Raw genomic sequence first — 25,042 nt, 5'->3', positions numbered from 1 at the left:
AGTAAGACAGACCGTGGTGCAACCAGCGCTCCTGGTAAATTCTACAAAGTTGTGATCTCTGCTCCATATCTCGAGGAGAGCCTTCATATAAGAGGAGAACCTGGCTACAGGTGTGGGCAGCTCCTGTGTGGAGGCACAGAGGGTAGACATTTTGCAGCTTGATCTTTATGCACCTAAGCATGTATTGATCACAAGTTTGTTGCTAATCTGTGTGGTCAAATGCATTCCTCTTGAAAACTGCAGAGCTGCTTGTTTGCATTTACTGATGACAGTTTCTTTAGTTACATATATTTTGCAGTATCATGAGTTTATAAAGCTAAACTTTATCCTGTTTCCATCTTATCTGTTTGTTGACAATTTTGTCTTTCCAACTGTCTCATATTCTGTATGAACATGATATTTCTTATTTGCAATGTTTAAGCCTGCTGCTTTTTGGCACATCTAGGTATACAATAGACACTGTGAAAATGTGAGCTAGAAATCCGGTTAGCCGTGACACGCTTCCACTGTCTCTGTCACCTTTCCACTATATATGGAGTACATCGGGGTGGGCACATGGAGGAAGAATGTGAATCGTAACAGATGGCCGTGGTAGTCACCTACATGCTCTAACCTCCCATTTTAATCTGTGGTGGAAGAAAGACTTCACCAAAGGGTAGCTCAGAAGCTACCTGTGTAGCTTATTCTGTTATGTCACTTACATGCACCCCCCAAATCTTGATGCTGTACAGTGTTGAAAATTTATCATTTTACATACCTGTGGTCTGTGGGCCATTAAAAACCACCCCAGATTTCCACAGGAGTCCAGCCATGTCTCCCAAGGGCAATGTGTATTTTATTTTAGAGAGATCCAAATAGGCACCCAAAATCCATTGTATAAAAACAAGTTACACAGATGGGTGAGCTAGGGCTTTATTTTCCTAGTAGTGCACCGTGCTCCACTGAAAATCAAGTAACACAAATTACGGAGGTATGGTAAGTGTGTGTGATTGCATTCTGACAACAGCTCCAGAAAAGCTGAACGTACCGTCTGCACGAGGATGTTGTATATCAGAGTAGCAAGACATAATAAAAACTTCCACTGCTGATCTGGTAAATATTTTAAAAGCTGTTCACTGACGGTGTGTATTTGACAGCCTTCCTCCACTGTATTAGTTCATAAAAGTTTTATTAGCCACTGCATTGCTTCTGTGGGGATCCTTGAAACAGGAAATGTTTCCAGATGGCAAATTTTAAATGGAATAATGCATTCTTTAGCATTAAATGCCAAGCTGAACCTGGGAGATCAATATGGAATTGGATCAAGATGCCAACAAATAGCTGAGGTGGATGAGGAAGAGGAAGATGATGTAGAAGACAGCAGAGAGGAAACTAAAGATGAAGATCGAGAAGGGGAAGATACCTACACCCTTGTCAACAGTCCTAACAATTTATATGCCAGCATACCTGATGATTCAGTAAAGACCAGAAGAGACTTATTTTTCTACAAGAGGCCACCTCCTCCTCCCCCTCGAAATCTGCCTGGCACCGTAAGGCAGGATGAGCTGCACAATTTATCACAAGGTATGATCTTGGGAGGAAAAGAACCCCAGATACAAACACACATGTAAACACAGATTAGGTGCTGCTGCAGAAATTATGTATGCTCACTTCTAATAGTAGTAGCTAGACAGCATGGCCCTAATTCTGCACAGCAAACATGTGCCTGTGACCTGCATGAAGGTCTTCACAACCAGGTGTATCAGCTAATACAGAGGTGTGGGCTGCTGGGTTACGGTTTCAGGTTTTTCTCACTCTGTCCATCTCAGAATGCTACCAACTAATACATAAAATACTTGTTTTACAAGAGAGGCCTAAAACAAAGCACTAAGCTTGTATTTTTCTCAAGTTGATTTAAATATTTACATTTAAAAATATTAAATACTATCTTGATTTAATGCAGTTTATAATTTCACAGGTAGAATTAATACAAAAGTGACTGTGTGGAGAGAAGTAACAGTATTTTATTATGTTTTAGCCAATGTTGTGGTTAGAAATAAAACACTACATTGTGTTACAAATAGAAAAGAGAGAGAGAGAGATTGTGACCTTTAAGGAAATGCTTTTCTTTATTTTTTTTTAAATATTTCAGCTCCAGAGTAAAAATCTAAAATTTAGTGTTGTAGTTGAGAAGTCCAAAATACCATTTGCATCTATTTCAAAAGGAGTGATTATATTTTTTTTCTCATTGGCAAAAAGTAAATATGCAAAAGAATTCAAGCTTAAATACCAGTTTTAAAAAATCTTGTAGAAAAAAAAAACTTTTGTCATGGACACTACTGATAAGCGTGTGCACAAATTGCCTGTGAGTTTGCTCCACAGCTTATTACTGTTAACTCTCTTTTCAAATGTGGCATAACCCATTAGAGGCCTAAATTACCATCACCAAGCACTTTGATGTTCATGTAAGTGCACAGAAATAGCTGTTCAGCCTTATAGCCTGCTTTAGATAGGTTTTCTTCCTGTTTTCTGCTGTGAAAGAAAAAACTGGCTACGTACAGCAGGTCACAGATTCCAAAAGGAAGAGGGGCAAAATAAAACCACTATTGCAAATGCACTTTGCTTGCTATGCTATACTCAATGTAGGTATGTATGTATGTACACAAATGAGGGGACAGGTTTGGCATACGGGATTTGTTAGCATAGGTCTGATATAAATGCCTGTATTGGGACCGCTCTCATGGCTACACCGTCAGGTAGCAATGTGTCCCTCTCTGCCAAATGCCCGTTACCTGTACGTGGATCCCAGAAGAGGAAACTTCTCTGCTGTGTGGTGCTGATAAGACCAATGCATTTAGGAATGCATCTGTGTGAATCAGTCACTTAAGACATGCCGTGAATTTTCCTGAAGTCCTAGGCTTGGTTTCGTTTCACTTTATTTTGGGGGTGGGGATGGGGGTATCAGAATTCCCTAAATTGGCATGGTATTTGCTTTCAAAGAGCTCTAATGAGTCACTGCTACGTGTTTTTAGTTAGCCACTTAGTTTAGCTATTGCTATGGAAGACCTAAAAGGCAAGTCCCTTCTTCTTGAAGTCTTTCTTTTGGCAGTGGCATGAGAGTGCCCCCTGTGGGAGTTAAAAGAAAGAAAATCCTACAGAGAAAGAAACGGAACTTTTATAGTGGCATGGAAACAAAATACTTTTCATATTAAATATGGCAGCTGTATTAATCACGCTTGTTGTTTTTTTTTTTTAAATTATATCTGAGCCAGAATACATATTGATAATATGTATTAATAATACAGCCCATTTATAAATGACACATCCCATTTACAAATGTATCATAAAGATTGTAAAGCTCCTCTGAACCCATAAACAGATACAACAATTATTTAATTTACTGTAAATAGCAACCAAAGCATTTAAAACTCCAGTAGTGACCAAAGCCTAGCTCAGTGAATGCACATTTACATGCAGTTCATTACAACATTAGGAAAAGCTGTAAAATGTAAAAGCTAAAGGAAAGCAAGTTCTGATTAGATGTACGGTGAAACATGGGGAGTAGAGACCCAGCAAAGTCATTTGGGTGTGGGGTTTAGGATAGTCTTAGCGTAGATAATAAGAGGTCATAAATTTCATTTATCCTTTAAGGGGCTTTTAATTTTTTTTCCACTTTTCCCTACAGTACATTGTAGTAAAATGCTCAAAAACAAATGGGACATTGAAGATGTTGGAAAGACAAAATCCAACATTTTCTAAAATAAGTTTAATTCCTTAAGTCATTGTTGCAACAGCTAACAAATAGCCTGATTTGCCAAAATGCCAAGGACTACAGGTACCACTTGCTTGGCTTCACCATTAAGGAATGTGTTCGTATGACTCTTGTTGGAGCAACCGGGGTATGCAGCATTGCTTTTAAATAAGAGTATTTACTTTGTGCCAATATATTAGCATCTAATTTTGATAATCTGATGTGAAATCATGAGGAGGCCCTGAAGCTGAAATTATACCTTTAGGATATCCTCTCTGCTGACGTGGATGATCAGAAACCAATGAGAATCAGAATGTCTTAGTTTAGAACTGAAATTAGGTCTCCTCTTTACATTAGAAAAATCTAAAGCCTAAAGTTAAGTCTTGATCTCCTTTCTTTACCCCACCTACGGAACACAATTCCGTGCTTTTTCAGAAAGGAATTTTGTGGAGGACAGAAGTGACAGAGAATATGGTGATGGACTCCTAACAGCATGCTACAGAGAAGACCAAGATACATATGAGGAAGATGACAAGGAGGAGCACCCATACACTTTTGCGAAATTGGATGAATCTCTGTACGATTTGATACTGGCTGAGAAGGAGGAGGAGAAGAGGAAAGAACGCAGGTCGTTTATCACAAACAGGCCTCCAGCCCCTGCCCCTCGTCCTGTATGTTCGCCTGCCAGAAATGAGAACACTCCCTACATAGTACAAGGTCAGTGCTTGCTTCTTTGAGAATACTTGCTGATAGAATATGGACGTGTTTGTTCCTTTTGATGAACAGTTTTGTTGTGTTTTTTTTAAAGACTAAGATCTTTGTTCAGTTGCTTTCAAACCAACAAACCTGTTGATTCAGTTTACCTGTTCTCACTTTTCAAATGAGCTGAGAACATCTCTGACTAATAATTTTCAATTTGCATCTACGATAACATCACTTTTTTGGTTTAATTTTACAAAAAATATGACAATCTGATGGAAGATGAAGAATCACTGGGCTAGCTGTGAGTGCATTTATTTCAATGGAATGATACAGAATGTGCTATTTGAGTAGCTTTTTCTTTCAGTTTCTTTATCAAACTGTTTTTTCTTAATTCTGAGAGTAGAGGTTTCAGCCATATTCTGTTTTCCTGATGAGAGCAGTAGGGAGAAATGCCTATGTGGAGACTCCTCTTTCTAATCTCCTTTCTCTGATGCTAGAAATTGCCATCTGGGGAGGGACTATATCCTTTTACCATTTCTCTGAAAATTGATGGACCTTTTTGAGCTTATTCATGGAAATGTAATGCTGGAAGAGCTTCCAGGTGTCTTTTAGACCAATTCATATTGAAGCCAAATTTCAGAATAACAGAAGGAATTCCTGTGAGCTTGGTGCAGGGATCTCTCGGTGTAAGCTCCAAAATGCATACAGTCTGCATTTCCACTCTCCTCTACAAGAACCTCACAATTGTATAAGAATGTGCATAAGAATAAATGGTAGAAAAACAAGTTGAGAAGGACACCGGATTACTTACACTAGAAGAGTACTTACTCCATCCAGTGCGTGCATTAAAACAGGACTGATACGACCCAAATCATCCTACCATACAGAGAAGCACCTCCTTTGCCATGCCTTTTTCAGTCAGTGATTTATTCTTCCTAGCTAGCTCCAGGCTGTATAACTCCAGGTGAGGCCCAGAATATGCGGGCTATTGTCTTCATCATTTAGTTGCTGTTTCTTCAGCATGTTCAGGAAGCGTAAGGATGAATCATTACAGTAGTTAGAGAATAAGGCAAGAAGGGATGGATGTAGGAGGCCTGGTACAACTACAAAAGTCTTGAAATAGCTACTTTTACTGAGATTGTTAGAGCAGCACCTCAGATCTTGGTCCTCCATCATAGGTGTGCCAGTGACTCGAAAGCTGTTACTGTGAAGATGCATGATTTGGAAGACTGCTTTTACTGACTGTTATTGCACTAGAGTGTTTCTGCTTTGTCTGCCCTAGCTGTTCACTAAGGAAGAAACTATGCTTTGATGGGGCCGTGGTTCTTTTACACCTTATATACTAACCCAAGGTTTTAAGATTTGCTTTTGTATGCGAGTAGGGGGTAGACAAATGACTTTCCTCTTGTTCTGTGACATCAGTCTCTGTCTCAAGTTCATTTACTTAGACAGTAAATGACAAAAGTGGAAGCACTTCAAGAAAGATTCACTTTGACCACTCAGGCCTCTGCTTCCCCGGCCATCATGCTAGTTCCAGGGCTGGGGTTTCTCACTCTCCTGTTTCGTGCAGGCATTCCCAAGGTAGTGAAATTTTAGACAGGAGTGGTGTACATTCAGCCAAAAAATTTCTCTTGCTACTTGTCTTGGCAATTTTTGTCCTCCACAGTGGTTAAAAAAATATTCACCCAGTCTAGCAATATCCCAGTTTCTGGTTTATTGTATTAAAATTTCTTATAATCAGAAAAGAAAAGATGGTTTCATCTGTAAGAACCAGAAAATTTAATTCCAGCCCATCCTTAGAATCTGCATGTGTTCACATCCATTGCTTTATCATTTAATTTATTGGGCGTAAAATAAAACCACTTTGGTTAGTGCATGTAGATGTTTTCCATTCCTCAAATAAATTTATGATAGTTTCAGGTTTTCTTTTGATATATTATGTTAAAAAAGAGCATTTCTGAGGACACAAAGTCAAACAATGAAAAAGTTAGAAATTAAGGGAGTTTTGCAGTTTTACTTCTTTCTTCCTGCCACAAACATTACGATACGATCCTTAACTATAAAACTGTGTGCTGCTATTTATCCCAGCTGCTTTGTTTCATCTAGTATGTAAAGTGGGTGAGCATAAGACGCAAAACTCTTCAGTGTTGTTCAGTCCCATTTTTGCTTAAAACGTGATTCCTGCCTCCCCTAGGTACAGTGTGTTGCTTCAGACCCCCTTGTGATACGCCCTCTGATTTGTTCTGTGTCCACTGAGGTCTTGGGTGCCCAGTATGAAGTACCTGTGGGGTGCCGTGCTTCAGGCGAGCACCATCATATAGCACATTACTCACTCAGAGCAGAAATCCCGTTGTTTTCAGTGGCTGCTAGGAGTAGTTAGAACGTCAAATTCCTCAGTGTGTCTAATAGCATCCTGGTATCAGGGACTCGTGAGCCTGATTGCTGGGTTAAACGACTTGTCTGGAGTTACGCTGGGGCTTTATTGGAGGGAGAAACCCTGTTCCACAGAGCAACTTCAAGTTACTCAACCAGAGGCATCCTTTCCCACCGCGCATTGACTAAATACCTTTTAAATTCTAAACCAAAGAATATTTCTGTAAGAAACAGGTTCTGTTAAAGAATATTTCTGTAAGAATCAGGCTCTGAGTGAGCTGAAAGATGTAAAACATAAGTGTTCTAATAAGTTTGAGGTGGTTTCATTTATTCTGTTTTAAATTTTAATGAATGTGCAAGTGTCCACTGTAGTGGACACTGCTCAACACACTGCGTCTTTAACAAACAGTGCGTACAGTTGTTGTTTAGACCACTGCAAGAATTTTGTTTTATGCAGAAAAGGCTCATCAACCGATGGAGCTGCACATTGGTGCCAAATAGCTTGCTGTCCAGATGGTGCGCACTCTTCGCATGCCCACTTTCCATTCCTTAAGTGCTTAGTGTTGCTTTGGAGGTTATTTCAGTGTTTTTTTTTTCCAGTGGTGTTCTGCCAAAACAGCTGTTAAATAAATGTATGAAGGTGTTGTGCTTTCAGTTTACAGTGAAGTTTAAATACTCCCTATTGATACCACATTGACCGTGCTGCAAACCGAAGTCAGCAGTACGTTCTCAGGACAGAAGTGTGAGCATCTGTAACACCTGGGGACCATTTCTGAAGTCTCACCTACCAGGAGTACCCTATGGTGTGAGGGTTACATTACTGTCCTGGCTTGTTCTTTTACCTCTTGTCAGAGACCACCAGTACCAGAGGGGTTCTCCACAACGCGGACACCTGCCCTACAGCAGCAGAAATAAAACTTCATGTGCTACAGCCTTTGGTCCTTTACAAACCTGTCACAAATCCCTGCGGCAGTGCATTTTCCCTCTGTGCACGGGAAACGTTTTACCACGTTAGCTGTCTGTGGGACTTCACACCTGGGTTAGAAGACGTGGAAAAAGTGTTTCCCATTTACTGTTCCAGAAGAGAATACCGTTTTCGTTGCTCATCAAAATCACTGGGCATACAGGAAGTAGCAGGCAGTGGATATTTTTAAGGAGGCAGACTATTTTATGTGCAGATGGGAACAACATAAACCCAAATGCAATGGAAAAAAAATCTCCATTGCAGAATTGCTAGTGTCTTGGAAAGTTATCAGGCTGATTACTGGGAACTATAGCGATCACATCCTGAATTTAAAGTTCTTATTATGCAGATGGTTTAAATGCTCTGAAGCAGGGGTTCCCAAAGCGAAGCCTCAGAGCCCATGCAAACTGCAAAACCTTTATGTCCCAGAGATGGTTTTTCTAGTACTTTCCTATGGTGAGGATAAAGTACTGCACTGCAGATGAATTTCATTATGTATCCCCAACTTAAGGATGTTTTTCCATGGAAAAAAAAAATACTAGGAACCACTGTTGAGCTGTCTTAGAACACCTTAGACTTTAAAGATCTGTTTAGGAACTAGTATATGGGCTTCATCTGTCATGGTGATTCAGTCAGATTTTTTGGTATCTTAACTCCAGTAGATTATAATATGTACTGAATAAAGCACACAGAGAGGAAATATTTCTAGGATGCAGCCTGACTGAAAAGCAACCCATTCTGAATAGCATGGTTTTGGTCAAGCCAGGTAGTCTTCTCCTTTTTGCTTTACTCTGCTGAAGAAAAATGGGACTGCAGAAATATATTCATGCTTTACGTAGTGGAGCAAATGTTCTTGAGTATATTGCTAGACTTCTTCCACCTTCCATAGTCCACCAAGTTAAAATGATGAGAAGAGCAAGAGTGGGAGCATGGGAGCGTTCTCTTCACCGTGTATGGGACAGCAAGGACACCGACACCAAGTTCTGACCACCACCGCCTTTTCACTCACTCTTTACCCTTTTGGTAAACGGCATTCCAGTGTTACTTTGGTTGTCTTGCCTCAGTGTAGGGGAACAGCTGCCTCTGCATAGTCTCTGGAGGTCCCTCCCTGACCAAGGTGTGATTCTAGCAGCTTTGGGCTCGTGTTCGGCAGAATCAGAATCTGACTGTGAATTGGGAAGAAAATTGCTGGTGACTGTGTTTATTTTTTGCGTTACTTTCACATTGTCATTACATGGTGATTCTTTTTAAAGTCATTTTACGTTTGATCTGAGAAATTGGGTTTCTCAGTCTTGACTTCCTAATTATGCGGCTGTGGAAGGTAGAGGCTGACAGCAAACAGCCTGTGTATGAGCTGTGATGAGCAGATCTGGAGCTGCAACTGCAAAACTCAGGCGGCGTGCCTTGGGCCTGTAATTAATGGAGCAGCCTGGCAGTGCGGTATTTCCATGAGTGTTGTTGACGTTGCTTAGTCTGTGTTCTGGTGCAGTGACTGCTGCGTGCCCTTACAGATGTCGTCACAATGTCAGCCGATGTGTTTAGAACAGATCAGAGCTTCTGTACAAGTTTATGTCCTGGTTTTCCCACACCACTGCAGTTAAAAGTCTTTTCCCCTCGCCTCCTGATGGTGTAAGTGCATTCGGACGCCTGTGCCCCCATGACAGGACAGCACCTGGGACCTGAGCCCCCTTCGTTACCCTGCCTGGCACGGGTAAGGCACTGCCCTTCTCCACGGCACGTGTTCCTGACTGGGCCGGTCATAAGGCGTGCTGCCGTGCTTCTGTTCAGTGCTCAGCTGTGCTGTCTCGGAAAAATACAAAAGGCCATGCTACTTAGTGTCCCATCACCTTAGCTGATTTCATGCTATGAATCACCAGAGTTTTTCGTTTTAATCTTAAATATGTGAACTATTTTGGGTACGTTTTAGGAGTGCTCCTTAATCATCTCAGTGTTGCGTCTTTAGGGCTCTTGCTGAGTGATGCTCCGTGTTAGCAAACAAAACAGACAAAACAAAAGTGAGATCTAAAAGGATGTGAACCAACATCTGCATACTTGTCATCTCATGAATAATAAGCATCATTCCATTATATTCCTTCCATGGTAGTCTCCATTTGTCATCTCTCACTGTGCTACATCCAATTTACAATCTAACCTATATCAAATCTGTGAGTTTTATTTGTCTAGGTACTCTGCACACACAGTTTAAATGTTAAGATGTTTAAAAAAATGGAGTGGGCAAAGATAGAGTCTCTCCCAGCAATGTACCCCAGCTAGCAGTTGTGCCCTCCTTTTTGCGTTCTTCCCATGATCATGACAGGTAATTGCGTGGCAACTCTAAAACGAGTGAAGCAAAAACCTACTAAAGCTGGAAGCTTTACAAACTCGCTGTAATTTGCAACTGAGTTGAGATCTGTTAATAAGTGCAACCCTAGTGTATTAATTAATTTGCCTTGTGTTTCTATGAAGATTTTGTTCCCCCTGGATTTTAATTTTGAATGTTTCCTAAACAAAACGGTCATGGCAATAGATAATTCAGTTTGGAACACCAGCTGAATGAGGCTGATGAATAGCTGCATCTTGAATTTCCCGTAGCAAACTGAATTCAAATTAGTGATAGTTACTGGTTGTTTTGCTGTCTCTCTTCTCTGTTGCATTTGTTCTGCTGAAAGTGTTGAGGAAGTAGGATTAGGCTGATGGCATGATAAGCTCAGTGTTCTTCCAGAGGGGGTCGGTTCATCAGCGTGGCTTTACTTGAATCGCCTGTGTAAGGTGCCGAACTGTTGTTTGGGTTTGAGAGGCAACGTTGCTAATTGGGAAACATCCTTCATAGTTCAGACAGGTAAAGTAAAATCTAAATTAGAAACCATATCTGTGCCTCTTACTGATAGGAGTTGCCTGCTCTCATAATGTAACTTTTTTTGATTGCCTGTGTTTTTAATTATCGTACTTCTGACTGGCCCATCACCAAGCATTTTTTTTTAATGTCATTGTGCATCTATAAATTCTTATCGTTACAGCTCTGTGTTAGAATCAATCAATTCTGAAAATCAAATTCCTGTTCTTTTTGTCTACCTGCGGCTATTGTAAAAATTTGCATTCTCTCTTTCTAGGTGCTTTACAGTCATCATAGTTTCTTGTACAGTTGTGTCATTATAAAATGTTCTTCTTGATATAGAATTATGCACAAGAGGCTTAGATTTCAAATATTTCTAGTCCTTCTATTTGTGGGGATAACCATAAAATTATTAATCGCATTTCAAGCCTCACAGTGTTATTTACCTGCATGTGCGTACAGCCTGAATCAGCATCAGTAACCAGTCTCACTGAGATTTAAAAAAAATGAACACTGTTTTCTGGTTTCATATCCTACTGGAAAATAGTGCAGTAGTTCCTTACTCATTGTGCTTTCCTGGAGAAACTGAGGTTGCATTACATTCCTAAAAAGTGTTCTTGCTACCTAAGACATCAAAATGTATTTAGGGCATGCAAAGGACTTCATCTGTGTCCTGTAGCAACTAAAGGGGGAGATACTGAACTTCTAGGTTCTGACGTATAAACATGTACGGGTATTTTGTCCAGTCACAATCTGATGAAAAATTTAAAACAAGTCTTACAAATATTATCGAAGGTGCTTGTTAAGTGTTTTTTTTAAAAAAAAAAGAAAGAAAAAAAGCATAATAGCAGTTCTGTGATTTTTTAATCAGATTTTCTATAGCAGAGGCTCTAAAATATAAATATATATATCTACTTGTTCATTTGAAGGACTATGGCATTCTGCCACCTAAAAAACTGCTATATTAATATTGTTTTACTGAAGGAATAGTCACTCTTACCTTCCGTAAGAACAGAATGTGTCTCTGTACAAAACTATCCATTTCTTTCATTCCACTTACTGTATTCCAGCAGCTTAAAGCTGACAGAAGAGAATGTGGGAATGAAGGAGTAAATTGCTAGAGTCTTCCCTAAACCTGTGGCAGTGGTACAGCAGCGTGTGCATACGCCAGGCATTCCAGAAACAGGAATAATTTGTTTTCATTTACTTCACCCACACTGAGTACTTGCTGCCAGCTAAAATCATTTCAGCAAGATGCAGCACGTAAAGTGGCTTTAACAATTTTACTTTGAACAACTGGAAGAGTAATTCCATTTCTGATTACTCTGACACTGCAAAACTCAGCAGAAATTTCAAAGCCTATCAATTAAAGTACTTCCCAATCAGGGACATTGTTGAGTGTATCCCTCCTCTTCCTTATGCAGACAAATTGAGGCTGCTGGCATCACCTCAGTGTACTTTAATTTCCTCTCTTACAAGAGGATACTATTTCAAGTGTAGAAGAAAACACTGCGGCCACATTTAGCAGGATTCTTTGGGAATTATAGAGAGGAGTATTATAAATGTTAAAATCTATCAGTGTTAGGCTGAAACTAGGGCCATAACATCGACAGATTGTGCTGCCTGTCTCGTTCTTTTACGCTATCCATTTAACCCATCTGATAACATTTTCAGGAACGTGAAGTCCCCAGCTGTTGTCATTCATCATCACCTCCCATACTCCCTACTCAGGGTTGGCCTGAAGACTTCATTCTGTCATTTAGAAAACGCTCTCAGGAATTGTTCCTTCCCACCTCTCTGTGTAGCAAGCGCAGAGTTTGAATGGCCTCAATCCGCCATTTCGCAAGTTTCGTGAAAGACACTGAAGAATCGTATGTGGCAGCCTGAGCAGGCAGGCAAGGAACAAACTGAGCTCCGCTGGGTTTCCGTGCTCTGTGTGAGCAAGCAGCCGGGACGGCAGGGTGTGTGCAGAGCGTGCCGTGCACACGGCTCTGTTGTACCATGCCTTGGTCCCAAAACAAATACTTGCTGCACTGAACTGGCACGTTTGTCAGTAAGGTAACTTCACTGCAAGGAGTTACTCTACATTATCAGTTTGTTGTTTTGGGTTTTTTTTAGCTAAAATCAAAACTGAGACTTAAGAGGGCAAGGCATATATGACAGTAGGTAAGTCAGAAATGAAGCAGTTCCAGCCATCTGGGTTTTATTTTCGTTGCCAGCAAAAGTTTGACAGCAGCAGATTCCAGGGCAAATCCAAGCTGTCTGTACTCAAGGCACCTGACAGCAGTGGAGTGGTGGGCAAGGGTAAGGGAGCAGGTAAGCAGGCCTTGCTGTTCTTGGTGCCTGTATGAGCAAGAGAAACACACGTGTGTATTCTTACTTAAGCATTGTCATTATTCTTGCCTGGTACTATTGTTTTTCCTGCCTTAGCTTTTCCCCTAAATAAGATACAGACTATAGTACGTGTCCATACCATGTGAAGAACTCTAAGATTACGTGTTGTTTTGTTTTGTTTTTTCTAAACAAGTAATGTTAATGCAATAATTTTATTTTATTTTCTTCAAAGCTTCTTGTCATGGTATCTTGTAATATCAATAATCCTGCCATTCTGTGCAACAGAACAATTTTTCAAGTAATTAACATTAGACTGATGAGCGGGTTGAGAAGTACCCCAAGGCTAGAATAAGAAATTTATTCCAGCCTGCTTTCATGAGCCTCCATCCTTCTTTCAGAATGTGTGATGTCTTCTATTAACAGTTTTGGTTAACTTCCTTATGTTCTTAACTTTGTAGTGTTTCAGCAAAAGGCCACTCAGATGCCCAGTGACTACAACAAGATGTACTGCAATGTCAGGAAGCACGGTACAGAATTTAATTTAGCTCTTTAACTACCTTGATGTTTTTCAGTAGAACTAGTAGAGAATTGCTGTGACTTGATTTTGACTGATTTAGCATCTATTTTCCTGCACGTGATTTATATCCTTAATGCTACTGCAGCATGAAGAGATTAAATTAAATAAAGAAAAATAAAAGTTACAGTCTTTTGGGAAAGATTTGTACAGCTAGAGTTACTTTATGCCGTTCTGTTTGCTTTCTCCATTGTGATTAAAAGCAAGAAAAGGAAGGACTGGAGGGCTCAGCTGCGCTCACTTAATTCCAGCTATGGAAAAGCAGCAGTGAGTGGAGCACAAGTTCTCTCCTGGGTGCCCCAAGATCTATGTAGAACGAATTACTGGTGGCAGCCTGGTTGTTATTTAGTTGTTGCACATCAAAACGTTGCTACCAAATTCCTTTAATGGTTCCCTAAAATAACTAACAATGTTACAGACAAAATGAATGAACGCTGAGTGAATATTTTTCTTACCTCTTCTTTCAACAAGTAGCTTATGAGGATTAAAGCATGAAGAGCAGCATGCAATCGCCTATAAAGTTCTGCAAAAGGGAACTGGAGTTTCCCATGCTACTGACATCACTTACCATGAACACTAAGCCACTGAGGAAAAGAGTGCAGGACCTTCTAGGTCTTACTGCATTTCTATAATTTTTAGTAACAGAGTATAGGTAGCATACCTCAGCTAAAATTATATATACGTACATAAAACAGAATAAATTTTATGGGTCTGAGGAACCCCACAGTAACTCCCATCATTTTGCTGGTAAGAAAAATGCAATTTTACTTAAACTGGTCTGATCTCCAAATTATCGTATCAGATGCACGTCATTGGGGTTATCCCTCTGTCATATAGAAACAACTAGCAGAGATGGAAAAAAAATAGAGACTCACACCTAATTTGTCTTAGTATGGTATGTGATCAAAAGGAGGGAGTAGAAGTCACAGTAGCTGGTTTTTTTTATTTCCTTAATGTATTTTTCTTTGCCTGGTCCTTCTTCACTTAAAGATATCGGTGCACAACACAGCAGAAAAACTGACCCAATTAATAACTGTGGTTTAAACGCGCAGCCTGGCTGCGCTCTCTGTGCAGTTTGAAACAAGTGCTTTATGTTACCTTTGCAACATCTTCATACAGAGATGTGTGCTGTCCCAGCCATTTCGTAGCGATGTCCTGGAGATAGACATGGTGCTACACCTCCCTGGACCGAGCTGTGCATCTGATAACGCACTTCTTCCTGACGTTTCCCTTCAGTTGTGCACCTGCATCATAATCTGTAGGAGGACTAGGTTGGAACAGCTTCTTGTCACTGCAGTGTATCCAGTAATTATATTTGGGAAGAAAAAAAAAATCATGTGAAATTTCATGATGCTTTCTGACCAAATTTCAACCCCAGCATTTGAGAAATGTAATGGTTGAAGTTGGGGAAGAAGGAGCGGGGGCATTTTGGAAATGTCGTGTCTTAACATGTCAATGATTTCCTTTAAAGTGTCTGGGCTATAGCTTTAGCACTGGAAGTAAATTCTTGTATGACCTGACGTTAATGGATCTGTGGATCAGGGCAATAGTAAGGAATGAAATGTTTAAGATGCTACTCTGCTGCCAATGACTAATGGTAGATACCTCATTGATTCATTGTATTTCCCTCATTGCCAAAAAAAAAAAAAAAGAGGGAGAAAGAGAGAGAAAGGGGCAGGGAAAACCACCCTATAGATGGTGTGGTTTTAATTGATATCAGATCAGAAAGAATAGAAAGGAGTGAAATGAGTTACTAATATATATCTTTTTACATTTTGTAGCAGCACACAGACGCCCCAGCGAGACAGTAGCTTATAGCACTGTGAAACACAACATCCCTGCTGAACAGGAAGAACTTATCCATTTGCAGAAACAAGTGAAAAAGGGGGCAATTTCTGTGGATGAAGCCCTTGACAAATTTAAACGGTGGCAGAATGAAAACCAGAGACTACAGTCCACTCTACAGGTATGAATCTGAACATTTAGGTTTCTTGATGGGAATCTTGATCAGTTTGGAAAACAATCTTATGAATTTTGGCTCCTATATATGAGGTCAAAAATGGAGGTTGTGATTTCTGGTGTTATGAGTGACATGCCCATCAATTCCCAAGGCTCTTGTTGCTTATGGTTCTGAATCTTGGAGATACCTGTTTCCACTATTACTTGATTATTCGAGAGGCTGCCTGGCATTATTTTGCCTAAATGTAGGTGCTGCTGCATTTGGTTAAAATCCCGAGTTAAATCTGTTCTCCTAAGACTTTTATTTTATGCTGTTAAGTGATGCATAGGTCTATGCATCTTTTATGAAACCACCAACTTTCTGTAGCTGAACAAAACAAATGTGCTATTGAATAGTGTCAGCTAACAGAAACATAACTACTTCAAACATACTTTTCTAATATATATTAACTCCAGCACTCTGTATGCCCGTCTGAAAGTGTTGAATCTACTTGGTGAAATTCACAGTTCTCAGAAATGCTCTTCAGCTCCTTTATAGTCAATGTATGGAGTCAATGAAGGTGCACAAAAACAAGATTTACAAAAGCCCACACAGTGAGTCACTGAGAGAATTGCATCAAAGCTAGACAATATGCTTAAGGAGAAAGACACAGTGAGGAGCTTTGTTAATTACTTCTAACAAGACAGCTGGAAGAAGAGGTTATGCCCTCATTTTATATGAGGCCATGCATTAACAAAAATATTTTCTTGTTGTCTTTTAAGTACATTAGTAGAAAAAGAAAAACCAAAGCTAGTCTGCTGCTCAGTGGAGTGGGAGAGCTATCAGACGCTGCTTGCAAGGAGAGATTAAATGCCCTTTTTGTTTGCATTTACTGAAGAAATCATACGAGCTTTGTCAGTGCAGTGGAACACTTAATAGCAAAAGTGCAGGGCCCTGGAACAGCCTGGGAGCGCAGCGCCCAGACTGCGCACCAGCAGCACAACACGAGCTGTTTGGCGGCAGTGCAAGGGTACGGGGGTGGCCCCTTCTGGGTCTACCTGCGGCAGTGCGCTGTCAGTCCAGGGGGTTACCTGGGGAGGTCTAATCTGTGCAAATATTTATTTATTTATTTTTTAACCTGAAGATGCCTGTATTTGAAGGGAAGATTTACTTGGCTTGGTTTCACTGCTTAAGGGAAAAAGCGTGGTTTATACCCTCGGTTGCATGTCTGACTTTTAGTTTGTTTGGTACCATAGAAAACTCTTTCACCGTTACCCCAGTGTGAACATAGTGAATTTACTTCATGCTAGCACTGTAGTAGTCTGGTCTTCACTGGGATTTTGAGGGGAAAAAAATCACTTGTCCAAAGCAAAAAATAAAAACCCAAAACTCTGTAATCTAACCCCAGACTCAATATAACTCACTGATGGGGAAAAAAATCTCCACAAGACTCTTGGGAATAAATGCTAAAATTAACATCTACTTGTAGCACGTAGTAGATATTTTTCTGCCTTTTAAAATGATTTTTCTGGAGAGAGAAGTTTGGTGTTTGGAATGTTAGAGTCCAGCTTGTTATAGTTACTCCTTATTTCTACAGCAAACTTCTGTTATTGATTTCTGCTGTTTGTTTTTTAAAGGAAACAATGCGCCACCTTAGAGACATCAGTATTGGAAACAGACTTGGAAAGGAAAACTTGCATGTTAAGTTACACTTTCTTTTGGCTTTCAAAACACCAAAGACTTGAGCTGTTAATAAGTACACTGCAGAGGTCTGATCCAAAGCATAGGCAGACTTTTGGATCAGGCATGGGATTTGTAATGTGCATATTCTGCATCTTTCCACATTTAAGTTATTTTAGTGTAATCGGTCCTTCAGCAGGGTCAAGATTTCATCCCAAAGATGAGCTCAGTGAGAGTTAATGGGGCAGAAAATTTAACAAGTCTTCGTGGCTCAGCTTTTCTGTAGTTGCTATTTCCTGCTGCTTTGTCATATTAGAGTAGATGATTTCTTTATGACAATTTACTTGATGACTTCAATATTTTATTTGTAAATCAGCTATCAATTTGCACTTGCACATTCTTGATGAGCTTTCTATTGCTACAGCAGTTCACAATTGTGACTCGTTAGTAAAAGTTATGCCATTGGTCATTTAAGATGGTTTTTTTCTCCCCTTTGTGAGGCGCAGTATAAATCACCTGTATTTCCTGCAAATGATTTTCTCTTATTATTTTGAAATATTAGATGGCATTGGCTTTAGGCCTTTGAATTCTGTAAACTTTAATATGTGCAAGTTCTTGGAGGAGAAGTGTAGTGTTTCTTTTTTTACGTTGGACTTAGTACAACCTTTCTATTTAAATAACCAGCTAAAAATGTTATTTCCTTACTGCAAGAGCGAAAACTAATCCACAGGACTGCTTTCATTATTCTATTAGGCAGTGTTGTATTTACATAGACTTGATAGTTTAGATACTGTAATTAAGGGAAACTCTTGCTGGCCCAGTGGCAGAGTTGCAGTTCAGACTGTTTATATTTATTTCAGCTTTAATCCAAGTCCTCCGTGGTCTGTAGGGGCCCAGCATCATGAGTGGGCCGAGTCCGTCAGCCATCACAAGGCACTCAGAGCCTCAGGACCTGGGATTGCCACATCTGTTCCTAAAAGCTGTTTTGTGTAGGCAAAGCAAAGCTTGCCATGACACGAGGGTGATTGTTGGAAACCATTTGGCTGTAGGGTTTTATTTTAAGGCCACATCAATCTTGTTGCTGGTGCTGTCCTCTCTCTCCAGAATCCAGTTAGTTAGTGAATCATACCAGCAGAAATGTAGTATCAACACCAGAATTTAAATTTTTCTGTAACAATAATGCTTGTATTATCCAGTAACTCAGATAATGATCACTATGTTCCTTTCTGATCCTAACCTCCCTGCCCTCTCTGTTATGCTGTTTTATTTCCTGTGATGAATATAAAGCAGAAATATAATATAAAGCAGAAATACAATGGGAAGAATAATTATGTAGGCCCCTCTCCTGTCCAACAGTACACGTATTATCAGAGATTTAAATTCTTGAACCTAAGAACTTTTAACAGATGGAACTCTACAGCTAGAGGGATATTAATGACAAGAGTAAAGAAAGATCTCAGAAAAGCAATACCTAAGTCCAGACAAAAATAAATTGCCTGAAACAAAAATAACAATTGCATTCTTTTCTCTTCAATAATTCCTAAGGAAAGCAGACCTGAAAGCATTCATTGCAGAGACTTTTTGTACCACATGCCATTTAATGGAACTGTATGCACGATAGCTAGGAGTTCAGATTTGTTTAACAAATTCTAGTTCTTACCTCTGTACACAGACTCCCCAGCTGTACGTTTAAAAACATGGGACTACCTCCAAGTTCCATGTTTGAAATCAGGATTTGGAGATCCATTGTCCTAGGCTGTTTTGAAGACTTGATTTAGCATTTAAACAGATCCTAGCAAAAGCCTGTTAGAAAAGGAATTTGATTTGTATTTTAATGAGAGAAGAAAATTTCTGCTATAAGGAACATAATTTTTAGTTTCTTGATAAGTTTGATCTTGCTTCCACTGTAATGAAAGCTATTAATGGGAGAAGCAGTCATTTTAGTCTTCCATTATAACATTTGATACTATCCTGAAGTCTATATCTCATTTTGCAACAGTTTAATATAGGACTACCTAACACACACATACAAAAAGACTGCAAAGCAAAAGGAAATTCTGTCACTCTTGAAGTGAAATATCTACCAAAAAAAAAAGGCAACAATAACTATTTTAAGAACAACTCTATAAGGACTAAGCATATAGAATGTTCATTTGTGGAAAAGTACAGACAGGCAATAATTTATCTCACTACTATATAATAAATACATGGTCTAATCTATAGGCATTGATAATACCTTATCTTTTTTTTTTTTGCCAAGAAGAGATGTAAACCAGCCAACAGAACAACAGCAACAACAAATTTTTAGTAAAATTTCATGGGAATACATAAATGATTTGGGGACCAAAGCTCCATTTTCAAATGTGAACAACTTAGATTTTTTTTCAGACATTTAAGGTTTCTCTTGGCACCTTTCCTGAAACCACTGTAGTGCTGAACTAGAAGTAGTCTACTGCCTATGGGAAACTTTATCTGTAAGTTAGGCACGTACATGACTTGGAAAGCCACTTTTCCAACCGTGAAATACCGCGGGACAAGAAAGACGAGAGAGGATAACAGGACTGAAACAGTTGAACTGATGATCTATGTCTCAGCATTTGAAGTCCCCATAGGTCTCCTGTGGCAGGCAGGTTACTGAACCAAGAAAGCCAGAAGGCTCTCACAGCATGGTGGATGCATCCTGCTGCTGTAGGGTCCCACAAGGGCAGGACAAGCGTCCAAACATGGTTAGACTTGAGCTTGCTCCGTGGTAACGGATTCCTTGCCCTTAAGCATAAAGCGAAACTCTAGTTGCATGGGTTTGTGCTTGTCCCTGAACAGAACAAATGGCAGCAGCATAAATAACATCTACATGAGGATGATGAGACAAGTTTCCTTTAAAGTCCTAAAAGAGCGTAGCTTTTACATGCATGCTGTGTCTATATTCGTAACACACACGTATTTTTAAAAAACCTACACAGTGCCTACCTGAATCTTTTAGACATTTGAATTACCTGTACGAATCTCACTTAGCTGTTTCTGAAAATGAGATTTAAAAATCTGCCTTCTAGCGCAGTTACATTATGGCTCCTTATGTGCCACATCCCACAGATTTAGTCATCCAGCATCTAAAAATAAATACAAAATTGCAGAAACTACATAAGATGCTTTGAATTGCCTGTACATAGTTATCCCCTCGTAGCTGATCTCTGTGGAACCTGGAACTAGGTCTTGTTTTAGGGATACTGATTTGCATTGTATAAGATTCCCCATCAAAACTGGGAATAACTGATAAGCTGCTCTCCACTCAGCACAGCAGCAAGAACTGCTTCACTGCTGGGTAATGAGCAAGGCAAAGGCCACAGAAGGCAAACGATAACTCAGATGGACTTTAGAAAACTAATACTACATTATGCAAATATTAAGCTCGGCCTTTAAAAAAAATATATAGTAGTCAGCAACCTAATCGTTTTAAATAAAGGCAGGCCTTGTTAGGCATGTCAGATGCATAGACCTTCAGTGACAAATACACCTGTGGGACAAACAGGCCATTCAGACTCTGCAGCTGTTCCAGTCTTGGGATCCTTGTCAAGACTGGCAGGGTAGCTGGTCTGCTGTGGAAGGCAAGGAGCTTCTTCCAATGAGTCTTTCACAGGGAACAGAAGTGAAAACAATTTATTTCATAGCTGAGCTGTTAGCTGTTGATCAGTAGGTACTTACACACTTGGTCATTACTGGTGTCTCTCTGTCACTGAGAGTGGCCTTCATACCCAGAAGAACAACTTCACTGCCCTGCCTACTGCTGTGGACTGTTGAGTACAGACCCGCTCCCGTAAGGCACTGTGCACAGCCAGGTCATCCCCTGCCGTAAAAGCAACCTCCAACAGAACTTCTTACAGATTCTGATATCCACATTTGTAGATGCCTATGATTGTAAAGCAGACAGTAAAGTTTAATTAAGTTTGCTCAACCAGCTGCCAAAGACCAAATCTCTTCCTCAGCCTCATCCAAAAACCACCTAGAAGAGCACTATGTAGCTTTCACAAACTGTCAGTTTATTGATTAGCTTCACTATCCCCCAATGTCTGGCTTCATTCCTCAACCCCTCATCAGCACCTTGCTTTTAGTCCAAGTTGCTGCCGAGTGCTTATTCATCAGTTGACACCGCTCCAGCTTGCAGGTGGCATCTAAGGAGACATTTCCCCGAAGCAGCACTTAATCTGGAGCCCGGTGGCCAATAGGAAGATGAGCAGTGACAGACCCTGATTTTGACATCTGGAGCCATGGGAACTCAAACTTCCTTACTGAACTCTGTTAGCCAAGTTGAAATAACTCAGCGTCCTCAAGCATATATTAACACTTGTAATGTGGCACTGGAGTGTGTGGAAGTCATAAAAAAATATTTTTTTTATTTTATGACCTCAACAGGGCTGCCAGTCTTGTAAATATGTATTTGTTGTCAGTTTATGATGCTGTCCATTGGACTTGTGAAGCGACATCTTTCGCCTGGTTTATTTCCACTTTAAGTATTTTTTAGCTTCATATGATGCTCACAGTTTAAAAAAAAAAAAAATCAGTTTCCTGCCCATTTGTCACCAAATCAGGCCTTCACAAGGCAAAGCCCACAGTCAAACCGTTAGCTAAGGAATTCAGAAAGACAACTGGGTATTCCATGTACTTACTCCTCAGGCCTTGCTAATTTACTTCACCATCACAAATGCACATCTTTACACCACCAAAAGAGGCCAGCCGTGCTGTTAAAAGTACAAAGCCCACCTCATGTCATTCTCCCACACAACACTCACCTATTTTTGTGGCTGCTCTCTTACCCCTCTGTTCCCAGGGACGTGTGCTGTATTCACATTTGAAGGAAAACACAAAACAGGCGACTCACCCTAGGTATGTGTTTTGAGAATTATTCAACTTTGAAAGACATTCTGTACTGGCCTAATTTATCACTGATATATACATGACTATTCATTAATTGCATCTCTTTCTTTTTAGTGTCCGACAAGGACCCCAACAGACAAGGAACAGATGCCTAATTAACAGAGGTAAGAGCATGTATACAAACACACACAGACATTATTCGTCATGGAAACTAATGCTTGTGGAAGTACTTTTCATCAGAGTGCATTCACATAATAGAATAGAAGAGCATCTCAATCAGAGGTCTGATTTCACAAGATAAACATAACCAGCAGACATTCTGGTTTATATTAGAACTTACTTTTGTCAGGCTTCAACCTATTCTTGATACCGCAGGGCAAATTTGCAAGCAGTTAGACACTCCACTAAAAGGCTTACAAATAAAAGCTATATTAGAGCGTAGTCCTACATACAGAACACTAGCAGTATCAAACACACTGAATATTTAAATAAAGTTGTACAGATGCAAAGAAGTTATATAGATCTGTACAGAAACGCTGATTAACCCAGAGACAGTGGTCATTTAAGTGCTTGAAAACTTACTGGTGGTGATACAGTCTCCATGAACAGCAGAATTTTCTGGTGTTTGTTAGTGATTTTGACTGTCTTGCTTTCGGGCACCTAATGAGATCTCTAATAGTTTCATTACTATTTGCTGCCTGTGTCCTTCCACATATAATCGCATAGCAGTTTTAAAACTACATGTCTGCCATTCATTGAAAATACATCATTAGGCTTGCTGCTAAGAAGTAAAAGTAAATAAATATTTTACAGCATTTATTATTTTTGCTTGTTTATTGTTTGTATATTTTAATCAATTCTGTTTTCAGCCTCTGTGCTGAGAACCAGGTTACCAGGAACTGAACTTAGATCACCAGCTGAGGTTACAGACCTCGTGAATTACCTTGCATTCATTCTGAGCATTGGCTATAGTGAAATAATCACCTGGAAAATTTACCTTGATAATCCCTCTGAAAATGAAGGAGCACACAAACTTTCTTTTGTATAGAAGTATGATTGCCATTAAAAGTTTAAGGCCAAGAACAAGGATGTCTGCATCCTGTTAGTGTATGCGCAAATCTTGTCCTTGAGATCTTTACCAAATTTATGATACCTTGAATAGTACCTGAATAAGCACTGAATTTCTTCGGTTTGTTGATCTCTGCAAGAATAGTCTGGACTGAGTAGCTCCTAAAGTCAGTTATATTTCTTCATCTTCCTTTCCTTTAGATGAGTTTAGGCCCTGATAGGGATACTGAAACTTTAAAAATGGAAATTGTAGCAGTGAGTAGTATTTTGAATTTTTCATTATTAGAGTTATAAAAGGAACTAAATAGGATTTGTTCACAACAACAAAATGATACAACTTATCCCTGAAGGCGAATATAATAAAGGCTTGTTAGCTAAGTTATTTTGATTCAATTTGCTTCTCCAGCTTTTCCAAGTCTGCGGAACAGCACATTATGTTGGTGTAGCATTATTTTTGTGGCATTGAAAATGGATAAGCTTCAGTGAGGTCTTTGCTGCTGCCCTTCTCTCATGTAAGAGGGGAGGGCAATTTCTCCCTATGAGAACTGTATTCCCATGTCTCATCACTGGAGCCTGATGCTCTTCTGCTCACTGGAGTACAGTGCCTGCACCATAACACAGGTACCTCCATTCCTGCTGCTTATCTTCTAAATCTGTTCAGGCCTCTCCAAAATTCTTACAAAACTGGAAAAAAAAACTAGTTCTCTGGCATGACCTGAAAATGAAAAAAAAAAAAATCTACTCCCTCCCTTTTCAACAGGCAGCTCTGCTCCTACATGGGATTTCCTAACTGCTCTTTCCTTGAGTGGGGCTGAAGTCACCTACACCAAATAGCTAAAAAAGCTCCGAAGGCTAACAGCCCTGAAGCTGCAAAGAACTGTTTTGATGAAAAACTTAGTAATAACAGAGGTGCTTCTAAATTGCAGATGGCTAAAGTGAGATGAATCATTCAAGGGGGGAGGGGGAACTACCCCTGGGGTTAGAATAGGTGATTTCTGTCGCTTTTAAAAATCATCATGTGGGAGACAGAAGGTGAATTAAATGTGGGAGAACTTGCAAAACACAATTTATCCAGCACATTCTATAAATTGCTTGTGAATTATCCACGCCAAATTCAGAGAACCTCCTTTCTGCAAAATATGGCCTCTCTATAGCTTTCTTGCTGTTTTTTTTGTCTCCAGATTGGTTCAGAGGAGTTACAATACAATAGCATTAAAGATACTTTTGAAAAGCAAAGCCTTATAGAGCCACCTGTGCCATAACTGTAAAGCAGCAGAATTGCCCTGGCAAGATTTTAAAAGCTTGGTGGTTTGGGGGTTATTTTTTTCCCCTCCCTCTTTTAAACCACTTACAGAAATATCGTATTAATAGAAAAATAACAAGGTTTGAAAGGAAATGTTCATTTGCATACACCAAAAATATGCATTTAAGGTGAAAGTCTAAAATTCTCTGAGAAACTGCATGTTTGAAATTCATGGTTTTAGTAGAAACCTAACACTTCAGTATTCTTTGACAAAGCAATGAAATACAATCTGCGTACAGCACTTAGGAGGACAGGACATTTCCTGAACAGATAAAGAATTTTAAAGAAGAGTCTGGTGAAAGTCCAGTACAAACAACTTCATACTGCTGTATTTCCTTATGAGAAGTCGTACGGAAATTTTTGTGTTTGGTTATTAAAAAGAAAAAAAACGCAGCTAAAACGTGCAAATACTACATTTCCATTGGTAATATCATCGTTCTGCAAACAACTCCAGCTCAGAACTTCTGGGCTATGTTGATTGCACCTATCCACAGATCACCATACTTTCTTGTGCAAGGAGAGAGGAGAATACTGGAGCTGATAGTCAGCAGGTGGATCTAAAGAAGGAGACTCTTGTTGCGAGTCCCTCATGCTCATTTCAACAAATACTGTGTTTGATCTGTCTAAAACACCACTAACAGCCCATTCAGTAACATTTCTCATTATTTCTTAC

General features: G+C 39.7%; 1 protein-coding gene and 1 long non-coding RNA gene across 15 annotated transcripts in view; one reads left to right on the top strand and one right to left on the bottom strand.

The window, feature by feature from the left end:
• The window catches only part of BANK1 (B cell scaffold protein with ankyrin repeats 1), a 143,187-nt gene that overhangs the window by 116,341 nt on the left and 1,804 nt on the right, over positions 1 to 25,042 (top strand). For 4 of the 6 annotated variants that reach the window (XM_080590654.1, XM_080590649.1, XM_080590651.1 and 1 more), the window contains 6 exons: positions 1,258 to 1,563; positions 4,166 to 4,447; positions 13,395 to 13,463; positions 15,292 to 15,476; positions 21,952 to 22,007; positions 22,113 to 22,162. In XM_080590654.1, the coding sequence (XP_080446780.1) occupies positions 1,258 to 1,563; positions 4,166 to 4,447; positions 13,395 to 13,463; positions 15,292 to 15,476; positions 21,952 to 22,007; positions 22,113 to 22,162 (948 nt within the window). The remainder of the gene's footprint in view (positions 1 to 1,257; positions 1,564 to 4,165; positions 4,448 to 13,394; positions 13,464 to 15,291; positions 15,477 to 21,951; positions 22,008 to 22,112; positions 22,163 to 25,042) is intronic. The other 2 variants (XM_080590652.1, XM_080590653.1) reach the window with 2 other exon arrangements.
• Positions 4,454 to 25,036, bottom strand: LOC308194599. 9 transcript variants are annotated; one of them, XR_013950718.1, is made up of 7 exons: positions 22,339 to 25,036; positions 21,914 to 22,003; positions 20,829 to 21,033; positions 20,123 to 20,236; positions 18,790 to 18,932; positions 14,609 to 14,801; positions 4,454 to 9,569 (listed from the first exon to the last, which is right to left on the bottom strand). It is a non-coding gene; the product is annotated as an uncharacterized lncRNA (long non-coding RNA). The 9 variants fall into 9 exon arrangements; XR_013950720.1 differs by having other exon boundaries at positions 21,914 to 21,960; XR_013950721.1 differs by having other exon boundaries at positions 20,829 to 22,003; positions 22,339 to 22,410; positions 23,164 to 25,036.

The sequence above is a fragment of the Anser brachyrhynchus genome (assembly GCF_964034855.1).
Source record: "Anser brachyrhynchus genome assembly, chromosome: 4".
Lineage (NCBI taxonomy): Eukaryota > Metazoa > Chordata > Aves > Anseriformes > Anatidae > Anser > Anser brachyrhynchus.
This window is presented reverse-complemented; position numbering and strand designations above follow the sequence as displayed.